The sequence below is a fragment of the Cryptosporidium andersoni genome (genome assembly GCF_001865355.1).
Source record: "Cryptosporidium andersoni isolate 30847 chromosome Unknown contig_25, whole genome shotgun sequence".
In the NCBI taxonomy this organism is placed as follows: Eukaryota; Apicomplexa; class Conoidasida; order Eucoccidiorida; family Cryptosporidiidae; genus Cryptosporidium; species Cryptosporidium andersoni.
The window spans coordinates 51900-72703 of record NW_027122911.1 but is presented as its reverse complement, the minus strand read 5'-3'; the positions used below and the strand labels follow the sequence as shown (position 1 = coordinate 72703).

General features: G+C 27.5%; 9 protein-coding genes across 9 annotated transcripts; 6 read left to right on the top strand and 3 right to left on the bottom strand.

Moving 5' to 3' along the window:
• Positions 1-48: 48 nt before the first annotated feature.
• On the top strand, positions 49-942 carry cand_026640 (uncharacterized protein; the record flags this gene model as incomplete). The annotated part of the gene is made up of 1 exon (XM_067212892.1): positions 49-942. One exon carries the CDS (start codon positions 49-51, stop codon positions 940-942), a length of 894 nt encoding a protein of 297 aa, XP_067066475.1.
• Positions 943-1286: 344 nt separating this feature from the next.
• cand_026630 (phospholipase carboxylesterase family protein) lies at positions 1287-2078 on the top strand (the record flags this gene model as incomplete). The annotated part of the gene is made up of 1 exon (XM_067212891.1): positions 1287-2078. The coding sequence occupies one exon, from the start codon at positions 1287-1289 to the stop codon at positions 2076-2078; it is 792 nt and encodes a 263-aa protein (XP_067066474.1).
• Positions 2079-2080: 2 nt separating this feature from the next.
• On the bottom strand, positions 2081-2776 carry cand_026620 (uncharacterized protein; the record flags this gene model as incomplete). The annotated part of the gene is made up of 1 exon (XM_067212890.1): positions 2081-2776. One exon carries the CDS (start codon positions 2774-2776, stop codon positions 2081-2083), a length of 696 nt encoding a protein of 231 aa, XP_067066473.1.
• A 228-nt stretch (positions 2777-3004) lies between these two features.
• Positions 3005-4720, top strand: cand_026610 (uncharacterized protein; the record flags this gene model as incomplete). Its single annotated transcript, XM_067212889.1, has 1 exon — positions 3005-4720. One exon carries the CDS (start codon positions 3005-3007, stop codon positions 4718-4720), a length of 1716 nt encoding a protein of 571 aa, XP_067066472.1.
• A 231-nt stretch (positions 4721-4951) lies between these two features.
• cand_026600 (uncharacterized protein) lies at positions 4952-5989 on the top strand (the record flags this gene model as incomplete). Its single annotated transcript, XM_067212888.1, has 1 exon — positions 4952-5989. The coding sequence occupies one exon, from the start codon at positions 4952-4954 to the stop codon at positions 5987-5989; it is 1038 nt and encodes a 345-aa protein (XP_067066471.1).
• A 159-nt stretch (positions 5990-6148) lies between these two features.
• Positions 6149-6631, bottom strand: cand_026590 (uncharacterized protein; the record flags this gene model as incomplete). The annotated part of the gene is made up of 1 exon (XM_067212887.1): positions 6149-6631. The coding sequence occupies one exon, from the start codon at positions 6629-6631 to the stop codon at positions 6149-6151; it is 483 nt and encodes a 160-aa protein (XP_067066470.1).
• A 298-nt stretch (positions 6632-6929) lies between these two features.
• cand_026580 (uncharacterized protein) lies at positions 6930-15911 on the top strand (the record flags this gene model as incomplete). The annotated part of the gene is made up of 1 exon (XM_067212886.1): positions 6930-15911. The coding sequence occupies one exon, from the start codon at positions 6930-6932 to the stop codon at positions 15909-15911; it is 8982 nt and encodes a 2993-aa protein (XP_067066469.1).
• Positions 15912-16010: 99 nt separating this feature from the next.
• On the bottom strand, positions 16011-18044 carry cand_026570 (protein kinase domain-containing protein; the record flags this gene model as incomplete). The annotated part of the gene is made up of 1 exon (XM_067212885.1): positions 16011-18044. The coding sequence occupies one exon, from the start codon at positions 18042-18044 to the stop codon at positions 16011-16013; it is 2034 nt and encodes a 677-aa protein (XP_067066468.1).
• A 484-nt stretch (positions 18045-18528) lies between these two features.
• On the top strand, positions 18529-20253 carry cand_026560 (EF hand family protein; the record flags this gene model as incomplete). Its single annotated transcript, XM_067212884.1, has 1 exon — positions 18529-20253. The coding sequence occupies one exon, from the start codon at positions 18529-18531 to the stop codon at positions 20251-20253; it is 1725 nt and encodes a 574-aa protein (XP_067066467.1).
• Positions 20254-20804: the final 551 nt, after the last annotated feature.

The following is a 20804-nucleotide window of genomic DNA, read 5'->3' as shown; positions in this document are numbered from 1 at the left end:
TTTAATAATATAATAATCTTAATCTTAATTTTGATAAAGAATAAATAAATGATGAAATTAAATGATGAGAAATCTATTTATCTTTGTCCAATATGCCTTATAAATACTTATTATAAATATGGAGTTCATTTATATTATGGAGAACCTTGTGGTCATAGGTTCTGCTCTGAATGTGCTAACAAATCTAATAAAAAATCTAGTGGAATTCGTATTAATGCTAATGTATCAAATTCAAATAATTCAAAAATATGTCCAGTATGTCGTCATTTTGCACGTTTTATTATTGATTATGAATATGGTGAAACTAATTTTATAAAATTAGAAAATATTGCAAGAAAACAAGTTCTAGCTATTATGAATAAAACTCGACAAGATTTCGAAAATACACCCATATATAATGATTATTTAGAGGATAGAGAAACAACTATTAATAAATTAATAAATGGTGATGAAAATGAAAAAAAAGTGATTCAAGATTCTTTAAATCAATATGCAAAAGAACATCAGTTAGAAATTTTAGAAAGACAAACAAAGTATGAAACATCATTAAGAAATACAATTAGGGATATTGTTAAAAAAGAAGGAACATTTTATGAAGAATTACAACAAGCAGCTCAAAATAATGTTATTGATTATTTACATATTATACATCCATTACAGGTTGAATATCCAGAATATTTCCAACAATATCAAGATAATACTGAAATATCATCACAAAAAACTTATAAAGCACAAGATATTTTAGGTAATAATATACCAACTCCTATTGATAATAAGATCACATCTAGAGATAAAATTCCAATACAAAAGTGTCTACAATTAGATTTAAGAATTCGTGCTGGTGGAGTAACAGAGAATTTACTTTGGAATCGTTGTAAAGATGAGTTATTTTCAGGTTTTATAGTAAATAAACGAAATATAGATATAAATATAGAGAATTAATTCTTTCTTTCTATTACTTTTCTACTCAATAAATAATAAATATTGACAATATTAAGAATTAAACCACATTAATATTTCATTATTTAGGATGTCACTATAGGCGTCTCGTCTTGCAAGTCCACTATTCTGACTTAGTGGTCTATTATTTATAGCAGTATCTAATTTAAAGTATTACTTAGCCATGTAATAATTTATAGGAGTGATGAAATGTCACAATGTATTCAAATATAAAACAAATCTATATTATAAGATTTTTCAAGGAAATAACAAAGTATATTTTACTCTATATAATACTTCATTACTATATATTTGTGTTAGGTGTTGAGACAAGAAGTCTAAGGAATATGAAACTTCATAAAGGTGATGGATATGGTGGTGAAGGTTTATATTATGAACCTGAAAATTATAAAGAGGTGGTTATTTGGTTACATGGATTAGGTGGTAATGCTAACGAATGGTCAGATTTAATTAAACGTAGTACTTTATATCCTAAATTAGTTAAGACGAAGTGGATTTTACTCTCTGCACCCCAACGTCCAGTAACTTTAAATAATGGTATGCTTAGTTCTGCTTGGTTTGATATTAAAAGTTTAAAAGAGGGTGCCAATGAGGATATAGAAGGTTTTAAACAAAGTGCAATGCGTATTATTAATATTATACGTGAAGAAGAAAAAAAAGGTATTAAACAAAATAAAATAATAATAGGTGGTTTTTCACAGGGCGCAGCAATGTCTTATTTAGTTGGTTTAGCGGCGAAGAATATTCATTTAGGTGGTATTATAGCCTTAAGTGGTTGGTTACCATTGAGAGTTGATGGGTTTAATAAAGGTAATGAAAGTTCATTGAATGATAATTATCTTTATTTTGGGGATACTAAAGAAAATAAGAACAAAATAAAGATTTTTGTTGGACATGGTGAAGATGACTTTATTGTCCAACATACTTGGGGTAAAAATTCTGCCAATATAATTAGAGATCATTTAAAATTACCATTAATAACTTTCAATTCATATTCTAATATGGGCCACTCAATAAATAATTCTGAATTATTAGATGTTTATAATTTCATAATAGATGTATTTGGGGACATACCATTATCAGCTAATAAATCTGATGTAGTTTTAAATATTGAATAGTCCTAATCAATAGTTATATTGTTTATGTTGAATTTTCTTATTAATTCTAATACAATATCTGTTGCATTCCTTCTCCTTTCATCATCACTTAAATTATGACACTTTGAACGTAAATCTGTAATTTTATACATTAAAGAATCAAATTGACTAAGATCACATATTTCTTCTGAATCTTCTTCTAAATACTTGTCTGAATTTACATTATGTTTCTTAAGTTGTAGATTACTCCACATAGTACAAGTAATAGATTCTACAATTCTATTTATACCACTTTCTAAGTTATATACATATTGACAATTACTATCTTTTGAGGAAATTAAGATTAGTTCAATAGATGAATCTATACATTGTGATTTTATTTCATACAATATTCCGGGATTTATTAATGAAGTTATACAACAAAGTTTTGTAATATCATAATCTTTATATAGCTTTAATTTGGTTAATAATGTAGATAAATGTATAGTTTTGGAGACAATAATTAATAGAGCATCCATCTCTTTGACCTTTTCAGGTTCAAATTTATCAATAGGAATATTTTCTATGTTTACATTGGCTTTATAATATTTTGTATCAATAGATATTAATATTGGAAAATCTCTAGAGAATATAGTTGGATCTAATTTTAAAAGTATATTATGTATTAAATGCTGATTTGTATCATCAGTAACAATATATAGTTTAGATTCCTCTAACATTAAAATAACTTTTATAATTCTTTTTAGGTTATTTTATTTTATGACTTTTCTTTTATTTTTTCTTCAAAAAATAAGAAGAAAAAAGTCACAATATAAATAACCGGTATAAACAAGTTTGGCGCCAAAATGTCCTAAATTTTTTAGGTCTATTTGTAACCTAAGACTAAATTAAGAAAATAGTCAATTTGGAAATTTATAATTTAAAAATATAGAAAAAACTTATATTAGATGCTTCACATTCAATATACAGTTGGAGGTGCTCCAATATATGATTTTTCTCTTGGTAAATCCTTTCCAGAATATCTTGAAGAAGCTAGAAAACAGAAGAGATCATTGAGATATGATAAAGAATATAGAAATCGTATTGAAATATTACAAAGTTTTGATTTTACAGTGGCATCATCAAAAATAAGAGTTAGTCCTGATGGTCAATATATAGCTGGTATTGGAACTTATCCACCAGAATTACGAATGTTTGATATATATGAATTATCAATGAAATTTTTAAGACGTTTTGATTTTGAAGTTCATGATTTTTTATTTTTATCTGAAGATTATAAAAAACTTGTATTTTTAATGACAGATCGTGTTATTGAATTTCATGCTCAAGGAGGGCACCATTGTCGTATAAGAGTTCCAAAACAAGGTCGTGGAATAGAATATATGAGTACAAATGCAGAAATGTTAATATTTGGTTCTACATCAGAGGTTTATAGATTAGATTTAGAAGCAGGAATATTTTTAAAACCTATAAATACAAAATTTGAATTCATAAATACAGGTAAAGTAAATCCTACACTACCAATAATATTATTAGGAGGGAATAATGGTAGTGTAGAATTATGGGATACAAGAAATAAGAAAGTAGCAGCATCATTAAAAGTAAGTTCATCAGATAATTTGTATATTAATAAATCAAACAATAATATAGATTTTAGTGAATTTGATTATAATACATTAGATAAAGGATCTAAATTTGATTGGTATTCAATGTCTAATCAAGAACAAGTTACAACTTCTACATTTTCAAAAGATGGTCTTCGTTTTGTATTAGGTCTATCAAGTGGAAATGTTTTAATATATGATATAAGGTCAAGTCATCCATTAGAAGAGAAATCTCATAAAAATGATTTACCAATTATGGATCTCCATTTTACAAATAATTTAAATTCAGATAGTGAAATATTAATTACAGCAGATAGACAAACAATCAAAATGTGGAATGAAAATGGATCATCAAATAGAAAGGATGGATTAATAGGTACAATATCTACTGAATATCCTATTTCCTCTATCTGTACATATCCAAATTCTGGTTTAATTATGGTTACAGGGGATCAAACTAGGGTTGGTATGTACTATGTTCCAACTTTAGGTGTAGCTCCAAGATGGTGTTCATTTTTAGATTCAATAACAGAGGAACTTGAAGAAGAACATCTTAAAAATAATTCAAGAATTAGTAATTCTCAATTATATGATGAATATCAATTTATTACAAATAATCAACTTCGTGAATGGGGAATAGAACATCTTATTGGTACTCCTTTACTTAAAGCATACCTTCATGGTTATTTAATAAGTTCAAAATTATATAAGGATCTTCATAATATTATAAATCCTATAGACTATGAACAATACCGTAAAGATATATTAAAGAAAAAGTTAGAAGAGAGAGCTCCAATGAGAATTCCTATAAGAAAAGATAAAAATCTTATATCTAATACACAAATCAATAAAAGGTTTATTGAAAAACTTAATAAGAAGGCTAGAGGTGAAGAAGGTGATGAATCTGAAACAGAACTAGAACATATTAAATATAGAAAATTAAAGAAAAGTCTTAAGAAAGGGCAACAACAATGTGCTCAGGCCCTATTATCTGATAGCCGTTTCTCAAAACTATTCAGTGATGCTGATTATATTATAGATGAAGAAGAAGGTTTATAGTATTTTATAATTTTAATATTATTTAAAAGTAGTCACTTTTTTCCTTTTTTTTCTCTTTCTTAATAGTCTACTTTTTTACTACTTATTCTATCCTATAAGATTTTGAATCTATTAAACTAGTACGGTATATCCCGCCAAAAATACGATACCCGTGGTATCTTAATATAAAAAGGTTAAGAAAAGTTTAATTTAAAAAAGAAAATTTATATTAACATAGAATTTAAAAATTCAATGAAATATCAATCTGTTCTTGGAAATACAAATAATAAAATTGAACCACCGATATATAGAGGGCCTGAGTTCTGTAAAAGATTACTTGATTTACCAATATTATTTAGTAATGCCTTTGCTGCACTTAATTCCTTAAATAAATATATTGATAAAGAATGGAATTTCTTAAATGAAGCTCATAATAATTTGTTTAATAATTTACTTTGTTTAACTGAAAGAGTATCAAATGAAATTCAAAAAGAACAGAAATTAATCATTGATGATAAACACTCATTATCAAATCATATAAATTATCCAATGGAAATCCAATCTAATCCCGTGTCAAGTTATAATTCAATATTATATTCTGAACATCCTAACCAATCTAAAGAGGAATTAATAAGATCTATAGATAATCATATACTTGAAATTAAAAACAATAAAGATATAAATCAGGAAACAATTTCTGGACTTGAATATATTCATAGTCAAAATTTAAATAAAGTTACATATTCTGATCAGACAATAATGAATATGAGGGAATTATATGATGATAATTCTTATTCTCAATCTACAATGAAACTTCAGATAAGTAATTTAAATAATTCTCAAGAAAATATTCACTCAGAGGTTATAGATCATTCAACTGATATTCAACAAATACAAAACCTTGTACCTGAAAAAGAAATTAATAATACTGAAATTATGAAAAGAAATTATATAGAGTCTTTTGAAAAATATTCTAAATCTAAAAGTGACATAGAACTTTCATTTCAAAAAAAATCTCATATTCTTCAAGAATTATATACCCAATTATCTGCAATTATTAGATCTCTAGAAATGTTCATATGTGTCAAACCAAAATTATTACAATCAAATATAAAGTCATTATATGTAATAAAACAAACAGATATAGTAGATATAGAAGATATTAAAAAAAAAATTGGTATTAGGGGACGTCCTCCAGGTGGTCGTGGTCGTCCCCTTGGTTCTACTAAAGTTAATAAGAAGACGAAGCTCCTCACTAATAATAAGAAGTCAATTAATATATCAAAATAATGCATATAAAAAATATTATGTCATTATTACTATAAATATAAATCCCTTTAATTATTGCTAAGTTTTAAGTTCCATCTTTATCCCAAACTTTGGGTAATTATGGTGATAAATTACATTTATACTTTTGTAAACACTTTAGGTACTTCTATCATTACGACATCACTGGCAACCATTACATTGTTGATTTATATAATTTTGATTATAAGGTTGTGGAATGTAATTAATGGGTGTCATTTGGATATTTATATTGTTATTAGGAGTTGCAACTAAAGGAGCTGGCAATGCCAGATTCATATTATAAACTCGATCCTGATCCTCAATATTTGATAGACTATTATCTATTATCTCATTAATTATGCGTTGTTCCTTTGCTAATCTCTTACGATCACGGTAATATATAAATTGTATACACTGGTCATTACACCACACCCATATAAGGCAAGGGATACAAATAGCTACTGGTATAATAATTAATAACCACACTAAATATTTAGTATTAGTTACTTGGTATCTATTTCTATATATATCATTCTTTATTCTTTGCATAATGTTATCTTTCCCCAGTGTTTGTTCACAAAGTGCACCTGTCACTATTACTGATACAAAGAATAGAGAATATCTTGAAATAAACTTTAATAGCATCCCTTAACATTTATTCATAAAAAAAAATTATGTGGGAACCAAGGTCGCGAAATAAGTAACTACCACTAAAGCATTAGTTATAATCTTTTGAGAGCCCTTTTATCCGTACATTTTCTCCCCCCTATTTGGACGCCTGTAATACCCGCCAATATTTCTTTTTTGATGTTGAATCTTTGTTCTCTACTTTTTTTTTTTTTTTTTGATCAATTTCTGCAGGTGAAAATTTGACATTTGTAAAGTTAATGATTCTTTGAAGGAAGTGAACTTTTGAGCTAGGATTTATAATGTATCATTTGAAATGTGTAATAAGGGATACAAAGACTGCAGAACCATAGACATTGTACATCCAAAGTGGCCACTTTTTGCAATCTGTAGTGATAATAGAACTACTAAGATTTTAAGTACTAGCTCTGGAAAGCTTGTTCAAACAATAGAGGCTGATTCAAAGTCTTGTGTATATTCATTATGTTGGCACAAAGATTCTTTAACATTATGTATTGGATATGAGAATTATATTGATATATGGATGTGTAGTGAAGAATACAAAACTCTACAATTAATAGAAGAAGGTTTAAGTGCCCCAACATTTGATATAGAACATGAAACCTTTATAAATCAAATTACTTGTACACAAAGTGAAGAATCAGACAGTTTTGTTACTGAGGAGAATATTTTTAATGATATTTTTGGTATTAATTTGAGTAAAAGAATAAATTATTTATGGTATAAAAAGTACAATGAAATAATTTTTATACATGTCAAACGTATAGATCTACTTATGAATAATTTTATAGGACCAGTAGTGAAATTGCATTGGTTCCATAATTCTATGTTAATGGCATATCATTTTCAGTTAGAAGATTCCAAGGCCTGTTTATCATTTTGGAAAGCAACATTTGATATATTTAACTTAGATATTTATAATGACATCAAATCACGTAGAAAATATCATAAGTCATCACAATTGGTTCCAGGAGAGCTTCCAACAATATTTTGCACTGTCTTTGTAGATGTGCTACCTCATCCAATTTTATCTTGTGAAATTTGGGATGATTCTAATGACAATTTATTTAGGAATAGAATAAATAATATTCCTATAATTTCAGTTGATCCTTCAGAAAGGTTTATTTCTATTTATCAGCATAAATCTTCATATTTATTTATTTGGAGATATGAAAATGTAGAGATGTATAATAATCCAGATTTATTTCCATATGTATATAGTCCTTTAAAAAGTCTTTCTAGTAAATTACCTACAACTATTGATGATATATCTTTATCCTTAATAAATATAAAAGAAAATGAAGATTTATCAGTATCTCAAGATAAGCAGGTTTTGGGATTTGAGTTATATGGAGGTTTTATTAATCCCCCCAATTCATTTAAGAATCAAAGAATTTGTTTTGATGATGAATACTTAATTGATGTACATTGGAAACATACAAATCTTGAATATCCTGAAGATATATATCCTGGAAAGGCTATCCAAGCAATATTATCCACAGTATCCTATTGTAATACAATACTATATGTCCGTCTGTGGAGAGAGTCATCTTTTTATAAAGCATGCAAATTTAATCAAATTTGTTGTGTTCGTCTAGATCATAATTGTATCATTAATCCAATAGCTTATATTCATTGGTTAATGCCAATAGATCTTTCAGTTTCAAGTGATTTACCAGAAAAGTCATTTTGTGGTGGATATTACAATTTACCATATTTAAATTCTATTCGATATTCTTGTATTGATGATATGAACTACTGTAATAGTATACAGCCCCCACATGTTTATGAAAATGATAGTATAATGGGTTGTATTCCTTTTATTCCACTATTTTCTACCGGACATTCTGAAGATTTCTTTCTTACAGATATAGATCATTTTGGAGAAAATTCATGTAATTCAACGGATATGTTTGCTCTTTGTTTCAATGGCTATATACATTGGTTTTATATATCTAATTTATATTATGAAAATGATGAAATGTATCCAAATGTATATGAATTTTCTAAAAAGTTAGCAAGTATGTCAAATGGGGCAAATTACAATATTCATAAAATTATAGATATTAGGAGCCTTTGTACACCTCAATATAATAATGATAAGGGGAAAATTAAACCATTTTCTTTAGTTGGGCAACTTTTAGATGGTTCTATAGTTATTTATACATACAATAATGCATGGAATTTTGTAAATTATATCCCAAGTGAAAATACTAATGTTATGTGGAATAATGATACCTCTCAAGAATATATGCAAAATAAAGATTTAGTTACTGGAAGATCTTTGGTTGAATTACCTTTTTCTACAAATTCTCTCTTAATTACTGATAATAATTCTCTATATCTTTTATCATCTGAATTTGAAGTATTAGCAAAATTTCAATATATGAAAGTTACAGAGCAGAAAATGGATATTAGTCTTAATAGTAACAGAGATCCTGCATATTATAAAAAAGAGACATCTTGTGTATTATATAAAAATATGAATATGAGGTGGAGAGAGTTAAAAGTTATAGATTTTCTTTTAAATATTCCTAAACCTTTTTCTAAACCATATTATTCACTTTTCTTGGCCTTGTTCAACCAATCTCAGTATATTTGTCTAATAGCTTTGGATTATACTATGCTTATTGGATATCCATTCATTGAGATGAAAAATTTAGTTGTTAAACAATCATATAATGAGGAATTTAATAAATACTTAAATGATAGTGAATATATTCTTCATGTAGATATGGTCAAAGCACTATTTAATTTTCATGATTTTAAAGAGGTATCTCACAATTATCGGATATTAATGCTGGATATATTTAGTGATCTTGATTATATTTCAGATAATATAGGGTTTATTTTTGTTTGTGTTGTTGAGGAGTTTTCACAATGTAACTCTAAACATATAATCTTTTTTAAATTGGTAGTTACAAACATGTATGAAATTCATGTATTACCTCCATTTATACCATGTATAAAACAGCCTTATGGTATCTTTCAACTATTCCATTCATGTAAATCAACTGATTCAGGTAACATCCTCTTTATCACATCTACGAATTATATTGATAAGGAAATTATGAAAAAGAGGCAAGAGTATAGTGAACTCAATGAAGAGTTTGTATATGAAAGTATAGGAGATGATTCTTTTAAGAAAAGTCATCTGAAATTACATATTTGTTCTATAAATAATAATATAGATAACAATAATAGAGAAGATATTATAATAAAACAAGTAATTTACTTGAATATTAGCAAGGAATTGGAGGATGTGAAGATTTCTTCCATTAAATTATTGGATTATCATATTATTGTTTTATATGAAAATAGTACCATTTTATTTTATTCATTATTTTCTGTGGATCTAAATAATTGGACAAATATACCTTGTAACTCTGATACTGACACTTTGCCAAATTCTCTATATTGTCCAGTATTTTCTGTTATTAGTGCATCTCAGAAGATATATCTGGGAACTTTAGGTTTCAATATCTCGTCTACAAAAACTAGTATTACAGATATATCACATTATTTAGATGGCACTTCACATTCTTTAGGTAAACAGGATATTGAGGTTCAAGATTACAATATGTCACTTTCTATTGTTCGTGAATGTGATCATTATTGTTGTTTTATATCTAGAGAGAACAATATAACACAAATCAATGACTGGATCTGTATGATATGGAATAAACATCTATGTAAATGGGATCTTATAAATTTAGATATTCTAGGGAATATATCTTGGAGATGTGTTTTTGCAATACAGCAATTCAAACTAGTAAGTCTAATATTTGAACATGGGAAATTAAAACCAGTTGTTTTATCAGGAATTCCTGAATTTAGTGTTAAAAGCAATTTGAATGAAATTACAGGAAGTTCATTTGAATCAACTATAAAAAAAAGCTATTGTTTATATGATCCTACTCAGTTAGAACAGTTTGTATTTTCTTTTAATGCTCCGAAACAGATTTTTGCTAAGAAACTTATTGAAACAATTAAGAAGAAACTTTTTGAAAATAATTCTGATAAATGTGAGGAATTCTGTATGGTTACACCAGATTTAGGTATGATACCTTCAGATTTGTCAAATGTAAATATAGATGATTTGAAGAAGTCGAAGGCAGAAATATTTGATATTTTCTCAGATGATAATCTGGCACACCATTCAAACACTAATTTTATACCAAATCTAACAAAAGAAATGATTACTTCAAGAATCAACCTTAACCTTAAAAATCAACTTTCAATTTCAGACTCTGAAATTGAAATTTTATGTGCACTAATAGACACTTGTGAAAACAGTGAGAATGATATTTTTTTTTCAGACTTTTCAAATCCTCTTGCTAATATATCTAAATTTGAAGAGTATTTATTGGAAAGATTTATTACTCGTATGTCCTATATTGACCAAAAGAAGAGAATTTATTTTTCATATAATAAAGATGAACTAAATGGTGGGGGTTTTGAATCCAAGGATAATACTAATAAATCTAATCATACTCATATGAGCACAAAGTACTTTGATACAGATAATATATTGAATTACCATGGAACTTATCAGAAGATTAAAACTTCAAAATTAGATAAAACTGGATTTATAGACACAAAACCAAGAAATTTGAAATTGACCTCTGAAGATATTTGTTGGATATCACTATGCTATAATGAGAACTTAGTAAATAGAATATTTCAGTATGCTGTAAATACAAACCAACTAGACTGGTCTATTTTAAAGTCTTGGGGTATTGGATATTGGGTAAGTAAATGTTCAATATTGAGACAGTTTATAAGTTTATGGATTCAGAAACTATATCATTGTTATATAAATAAAACCCGAAGAGAATATCAATTGGCTAGTTGTAATACAATAAACACCACTACAACCTATTGTGCAAAGAAAGAACCTGCACCAAGTTCTGAATCTTCTGTAAACATTAAAGATCTCTCAGATATTCTTATTGTATTTTATACTGTTTTGGGTAAACTCAATATTGTATCTACCATATTTAAATTGCTTAAAAAAGTCAATGTTGTTGAATTTTTACAAAATTTTACTGGAGAAGAGACCCAAAAGAAACAAGCTATAAAGAATGGTTACTACCTAATTCGTCAAAGATCATATTACTGGAGTCTAACATTTTTTATATTAGGAGGTGGATATAGAGAAATTGTAAATATTTGCTTGCAATATTTAAGGGATCCTCAACTAGCCTTGGTAATTTTGAGGCTTTCTATGGATACAACACCAGAGTTATTGTCTAGTCCAATTAAAGATCTTAGAGATGGTTTCTACATTTGCAATAAAAGTGATGGCTTTGATAATCTTACCTCCTTAGAATCTCCTGAAGATCGTATGAAGTGTATATATAATACCCTGTTAAATGTTTTGTTATCTCAATTATGGAATTCTGCTCTTACTCATCATGACCCATGGTTGTGCATTTTGGTTATTCTTCAGATATATAACTCTAATCCCAGCAATAATATTTCAGATATTTATATTCAGAGTATGATTATCAAATTAGGATCTCCTAAATACTTTTATAGTTTATGTAAGAATGAAAGCCAGTTAATAACAGTTTTTGATGATATTAATATAGGACTTGATAATTCTCAGTTATTAGCATCTACTATTTCAGTAAATAAATCATCTACTGAGGATTTTACACCTATTTTTGATCTTAACTATAGTTATATGCATCCAGAACATCTAAGATTATTCCGTAAATATATATATTCAAGATATCGTTACTATTATCCTTTACAAGATCCTGAAAAACCTAACGGATTATTATTTTATTTGAATAATTCTTTCCAGCCACCAAATTGTACAAACTCTAATATTTCGATGGACTTTATAGATAATGATGAAATATTATCAACTGAATATGTTATAGATATTATTTGTCATTATATTAAAAAAGACTGCAATCCTTATCATTATTTGGGTTGGTTTAAATATGTTGAGACAAATATTAAATTGAACCCAAAGTCAAAGGATTATCATAGATACAATGTTGTCAGACCTATTGTAATGAGCAATATTGCACAATTTCTACAATATATTGTAAGATATCATTCTGGTAGATATCTTGATGTTCCAATATTCTTATGGTCTTCTTCTTTCATATCTTACAATCTCTCCTTACAGACTTTTTTTGTTGACAGTATTTTTAGTTTGGTTGGATATTATAGTGTAAGAGACTTTCTAATCTTCATTATTAAAAATCTGGCTTCTAAGATTGGTATAGAAACTCCTTACATAGAAGAGGAATTGCTAGAATTACTAGATCTCATAATATATCAAATAGAAATTGAAAACTGTCAAGAATCATTAAGAATTAAATTAGAAATGTTAATTGGGGAGTTTTATAGTGAATTATTCAATACTCTTGGTTATTATACAGAGTGTAATTTAGATCATATTCAAGTAAATCTTCTTGAGATATTGTGGCCAATACTAAGACTTCTTATAATAACTTTATATATGGCAAGATATAAACATGACTCTTATGTTTTACTCAAAATATGGATATTGTCATGTCTACTTAAGAATTCTGATAGTGGGGAGAAACATATTCAAACAATTTTAAAATTTTGTAGATGGACAATTATCACTTTCTCAACATATAATGATTATTTTAATTACAACAACGAAAAAGACTTAAAATATGTTTACTTGCTATATAAATGCATGTTAAGAGAGATACCTAAAGATAAAAAGTTACAAACGAATTTTTTGGAAGCCTTTGATAAAAATAATCAGGCATATCACTTTAATTTGCTGGAAATTGCCAGTTTTGATATTATTCATCAAACTATACTACTTATTTGTCAAGAAAAATTTATTGAGGACCTCAGAAATCTTTTAAGTAAATATACATATGTGGAAAATAGTGAAACTATTGGTAGTTACTTTTTTACTTTGCTATTAGCCCTTGAATACCATTTTTACTATAAAAGAAGACGTAGATGGCTCTTGGAATTATATCCTCTCTATCCTTTACTTTTAGCATATTTTGAAAGTAGAGACAAGCATCTAAATGATAAGTTGGTATCAATTCCTTTGTTATTTATATCGAATACAAGTAAAAATCCATTATTTGATATATTTAGAATTTTCTGGGATTACTTCAAAATATATAATCGTATACTTTTAGGATTTTGTAGGGATCAAGATATAATAACAGTAAACCAAAGACAGAGACCTTTAAATATAATGTACAATGCACTATTAAGATCATTGAAGCTCTGGTATCCATTTACTAACTATAATGAAGAAATATCAATTGATGTTTCTGGAAAAAATTATTCATTATCTTTATCTCGAATAGATACGATTGCAATTCAACCTTTAAATTTAGGAAATCCTGCAACACTACTAGGGACACAAAGTACGGATTCATTAATGGGTATGAGCAGTGAACAAAATGTGACATCTTTTCATTCCTCATACTATCCACCACCATTTATGTTAAATATTACGATCCAGAATAATTATATACAGAATGAAGTTAAGGGATATCATCCTGTTAATTCACTGTTTCCAAAAGATCCTTATTTAAGATGGTATATTAATTGTAAATCTTTTGTAGATCTGTTCTATATGTCCCATGTACTTATTGAAGATTGTAAAAATAATAAGAATTCCCCCTTTCTTATTTTTAAATACACCAAAAGTTATCTCAAACCACAATTAATGGTTAATTCTAAACTTTATGATTTACATCCTAGGACATTTGAAGATCTTCAGAGTGTCAAAAATATTACAGATTATGAAGTTGACTTCCTATTAAATAAAAATTCTGAATGGTTTTCAAGTAAGACTGTGATATTAGAATTTATGCTCAATTCTTTGCTGAATTTTAGGCATAATATAAATCATCCTATAAATGTGATATCTTATATAGATCGCATTTATATTTCAGATATACCGGAAGAAATAGAACCTGGATATAATATATTTGGAAAATTAGGAGATACTGCAGTAGGAATTCATGAAATAACTTTATCCAACCTTCAAAGTCAGAGTTCACTTACATCTTATATTACTTTGTACTATAAAAGTGAAACTATTGAATACATTGAAGTATATAGTGAATTAATACTAGATACATGCAAAGTCCAACAAAAAACTGCTAAAGCTTTGATATGTGGGCACTTAGTATCTATTACTAATCGTGAGAGTATACCAATTCTTCTTCCTTGTTGGAAATATGCTAATACTCGTAATTCCATTCCTAAACCTTTGTGTAGAACTCACTTTTCTTTTAATAATAAATCTAATGAATCTCAAAAAAATAAGAAAAGTTCAAATGTAGGCTATATTCTTAATGTGTCATGGTGTCCATTTGGAAAAAGAATTATTTTATCTACAAGTTATGGATATATTCTTGTATATAATATTAAAAATAAGGGTAGTAAGCCCTTAGTACCTACTATAGAATTTGTTGTACACAAAAATTATTGTTATTGGGCTAATATTATTGATAAAAGTTGTAGATACATTGCTTCTAGTGGGAATGGTCTTCCTTTAAGTGGATCATTATATAGATCTAACACTACTACCCACTCGATTATAAGATCCGATACTTTAACCCTTGCAGAGTTTATGGGAGATAATCCTTTTAATTTAAATAGTTACGATACCTCTAGTATATTATCTGATGAAAATTGTCTATGTATATGGGACATATGGCCTAATTCATTTACGTACTCAAAAGGATCTATGGGACATAATAATCATACAACTTCATATACTCCAGATCTATTATTAGCTATAGAAAGTCCACCAATTATTCAAATGAGTATATGGACAGATAGACAAGTAATGTTCTATTTAGCGAAAACTGGATTGTTGTGGTGCATATCATATAGTAAGGGACGTCAGAATCTGACACCTTTTTCACTAAAGTTGGCTCAGAAAAATGTTATTATTATGAAACTTAGCTTTGAGAAAATCTCCAGTACAGGCTGTATACTTCCAGTCTCATTGGGTAGACTAACAACAATATCTAGTGATGGATTTTGTGTGATTCACAATGTTATTTACCCTTTACAAGAGCCTGTCTCATCTATAAAGTTAATTCCCAAAATAAAATTTGTGTGTAGCTACTCACCATCTAATAATCCCTTCCATATTATAACAAATAATAACTTTACATCTACTAGTCAAAGTAATAATGTATTTAAGAAGGTAGAATTCATAGATGAAAATACAATCATGGCCATTGATATAGAAGACAAGTGTAAAATTATAAAGTTGTCTCCATTCTATTATTAAGTTATCTGAAAATTTACAATGAACTATAATAATTTATTTAATTTTTGTAGGTAAAGTAGAATTTCTATGTATTATTTGTAAAATATAATCTAATGATTCTCATATATTCTTTACTTTTGTTTGATTATATGAATTTTTTCCTTCTATCACAGCTGTAAAACCTCCAAATCTCCTACAAGTTATATTGCTACTATATTGTGGAATATTTTTATTTTTACCTGATATAGGTGTATATCTAGCTGTTTTTAATGGTACATAACTTAGTGCATGTTGAGATTTTATATTATCACGGGATAAAATTTTACCTGTTGAAGGAGGAGGTACATATGAACTACTATGATTACAAGTCACAGTACAACGAGTCATTTTAAGATTAATCATATCATTTGGATTAATTGAATTCTGATTAGCAACATTTTCAAATCCATTCAAATTGTAATCTTGACTTAGTGCCTTCTTTACTGCTGCTTGGTGAGATTTCTGTAAGATTGCCTGATTAGGAATATATGATTGTCTTATAACTGGAGGAAATACAGATAGATTAATATTAGGGATACACATAAAGTGCTGCCTTTGTTGAATTAATGGTTTAATAGGATGTTGAACAGTTTGAAATAAAGCTGGAATTGAACCTGGTACAGGATGAATTATACCTCGTGTATTTATTTGTGATATCACTGAATTTTTAATAGGATTGTTAGAACTTTTCAAATTCTGCAGAGGTTTATTAAAATGCTCAACTTTTTGATCTAATAAGTTATTGTGAATTTCATGTTTATTAGTAATAAAATTTTGATTTGATTTACTATCAACCTTAAAATATTGCGAGGTAGTCTGAATATTTTTCGAGTATATATTTTTTTGAAAAAGATTCATATTTGGAGCTTGATTTATTATAGAATTCTTATTCTGTCCTACAGAAGGAATATATCCACTTGGTTTATCTGCTGAACAATAAATATTTCTATATACTGTTTGATAAATATCAGGAATACATGGTAGTTCTTTAGAATTTAACTTTTTTTTGTTGTACTTTATATTATCTATTCCAGTGAAATTTTCATCAATTTTTAAAGACCTTCCCCAATTCTCCAAAATTAAATTTTCTTGTGAATTTATATCCCGGAGAAATTCATGGTTTAAAGCTTGTTTCACTGATATTCTAAATGTAGGATTTGGATCTAACAAGGATTCAATAAAAGATCTAGCAATAGGGGAAAGTCTATCTTTCACTCCTAAATAAGAATACAAATAATCTCTATAACCCAAACTATACCATTTCCATCTAATATCATTGTCAATTTGGTATACACTATCAAAAATTTCCAACCCAAACATTAAGTAGAAAGTACTCCAACCTAGACACCAACTATCTACTTTGCTAGCAATGTAGGGTTTCCTTAAAAATATTTCAGGAGGTCTAAACTTTTTCCCTACACACCCTAAATATGGAACTGGAACCTCAATATCTGAATTTTTATACTTTGTAAATCTTATAGCTTGTCCAGGATCACAAACTTTAATCTGGAATTTACAGTACCTATTTTCATTTAATATGTTCATATTATTAGAATCTCCAGTTTCACAATTAGTAAACTTTTTATCTATATCAATATTATCTTCGACTGAGAAAAGAAGACAATTTTCAAGACTAAAATCTTGAAGTGCAAAGCCTCTATCATGGCAAGCTGCTAAAGCTAAAGCTGCTTGTTTCATACAAATCCTTACAAATTCCTCGGGTAACCCTGTACGATACTTTCTTAAAAGTTCTAAAAGGTCTTCCCCATCAGCTAAGTCGCTTACAATACAGTGATAATCCTTAGTCTCGAATACATCTCGTATGGAAGCTAGATGAGGATGGTTAGCCATTTCTTTAGCAAAGAAAACTTCAGCCAAAGGAGTTTCGGGTAGTGAACGATTTCGTTCTTTTAAACTAATATCATCTTTTATCAATACTTTTACTGCTACAGGGTCTCCACTTATTTCTCCAAATCCTTGATACACTCGACCATACAAACAATTTTGGAGTACATCAACTATATAATAGGATTCTAGGTTTCCTCTGAGGACTTCATGTTCTGGAAATTTCTGTGCACTTGCTTGATTTCCCAGCTTCTGACTTTCAATTTTCATTACTTTGGTTTTGCTTTTAAATTATCATAAGCTTCCACAAATTTTCGTGGACAGGCTTAGGGCCATGTCAATACGACATGGACACAGTTTGCAGGTAGGCCTCTACGGATGAAATGACCTAGAATCCTTATTCTCTCGAAATATTGCAATATTTTAAAAAGTATTGACAAATACATCCCTTTAGTTAGTAGTAAAAAAAAATCATTAATTTAAAGTGTAAAATTATGATATTAGTATAAATAAAAGATATTCAATAAAATATACAAAAAAAGGATAAATAAAAATATAAATTTGGAATATTGACATTTCAAAATGTTTATAGATTATAACAATAAGGGTTTTTAATTCCAAGTATTTCTATCCTATAATTTCACTTTTTTTTTTTTTTACGGGAAACAAAAATAAAATGTCATTAGACTCCCACGTAAAATAAAGGCGCCAAGTTATGGGGCTAGTAGAAACTTCAAAGTATTCTTATAAATATATGGAAAATCTCTGCAATTCTTTAATGGCTAAATTTGATACAAGTTCGCCAGTAAGAAATTGGGTAGAACAAAAATATGAAAAGAATTTGGGAAATTACATTGATACATCAATAGAAAGTATATCTCCAGGATTGCATACTCCTGCAAAGATTACATACTACTCAATTCCACACAAGAACGAAGACTATCTAAAGCTTTCTTCAGCATATAATTCAGGTTATAATTTGATAAATGGGGAATTTTCGGGGTTAAGGACATTTCAAGTCACTAATAAAGATCTGAATACCCAGCTTAAGGATAACTATATCCCTGTAAAGTGTACAACTAATTGGATAGGTAATTCATCATTAAGGAAGGAATTTGATTCTAGTATTTCAAATATGTATATGCAATATCCTGAATACAAAATAAATCCATCAAAGTCCAATTTTATAGAGGACTATAATAATTTTAGGACAAATCCTTCAATATATACTCATCAACCTCTAGCTCCAACATATCTAACTCAAGATAAAAATAATATAATGCAGGTTGATCTAAAAAATAAGAATAGTAAGACTAAATGGAATAAATGGAGTAGTTATTCTAAGTTATTACCTTCAGTAATTAGTGAATTAGGAATTCAGGATGAGTATAATAAACTCTCAGATATATTCAATAAATACTCAAATACCGTGCGAGGTTTTATGTCTAACTCTGAATTTTATAGATTTATGGAAGATGTAAATATTATTGAAATTGGTTATAGAGGAGTTTTATTTAATATAATGGATAGAAACCAAGATAATTACTTAACAGAGATTGAATTCTTATCTGGTATGCTTGTATTTCGTCCGTGCAATATTAAACAAGATTTAACAATGAGTTTCGGGAAATTGAGGCTTCAATTTATATTTTTTTATTATGATTCTAATAGAGATGGTGTTTTATCAGACCATGAGCTAGCAAAGATAATTGAACATATTAGTATAATTAAAGCTACAATAAATAATGGCAATAATAAACCGAAAAAGAATCAAATATCTAGCAATAAATCTTTAGATCTTTCAAATAAAATCCTTAAAGGATATATTAAAAAGAACTACTGTAGTTATGATGACTTTTTTATTCTTGTACAAAATTGTATTTTGAATGGAACAGAAAATTTACTAAGATGCAGAAATGATATTTTTCAATCATTGGATGAAATATCAAGGTCTCATAACAAAAGTCAAGTATATTATAATTATACTGGTAACTCAAGATTTTGTCCTGATATATTATTAAATCCAGATATAAAATCTGAAGTGAATCCTTTAGAAAATATAAAGTATTCTAAAAAAGGATCTACTGGGACATTTATCCACACTCCAGTAATAAATGAAATGCTTCCATCTTCTTCAACATATAATAAATACATAAATTCAGATACGATGGTAGATAGATCTAATTGTATTCAAAATATATACAATGGTAATAAATTTAATGTTGGAAGTTATATGAGCCCACCAAATAATCAACATATTAATTTGAAGAGAGAATTAGAAAATAACCCAACTATCTTATCACCAATTAATATGAAATATTATCAAAACTTGAATTCAACTAATGAAACTAGAAAAGCTACAACATTGGATAATTTATCAAACAATAGATTGAGTTGTGAATCATCTGCAGCATCTCCTTCATATTATATTCCTTCAGAAGGACGTACAAATATTCCATTTTCTCCGGCAAAATATTAGAAACAAATTTATAGTTTTTTATACTTGAATCTGATGATAAATATAATGAAAGTGATCTAAAGTGGGAAATTATCTAAATTATGTCAGGATACTTATGTCAGGATACTTGTGAATAGTTAAATATATATTAGATATTATAGGGTTATATCAGGTATTTTATAATTACCTACTACACATTAAATTATCTGTTTAGGTATTCTTAGGATTACCAAGAATTAGTAACATTCGTACATTACATTAATTCTTTATATCCATTAAATATTTTATTTAATTTATTTTTTATTAGGAAATAGAAGATTTAGAGGTTATATATATTTCGTAGATACTTTTTTTTGTAATAAAGTTTGGTATTATTAGAAATATTTATATATAGATTAAACTTTAATTAAAAAGACTTCAAGATCAGCTCTATATTACTGCACTTTTACAATTTCTAATTGTTGACACCAGATTATTTTAAATCTTCAGAAAATCACATAATTCTGTAAACATCTTTTAAAATTACTAGATAGAAATATTTTTGAGACAGAATAAGTTACATGTTCAAAGAT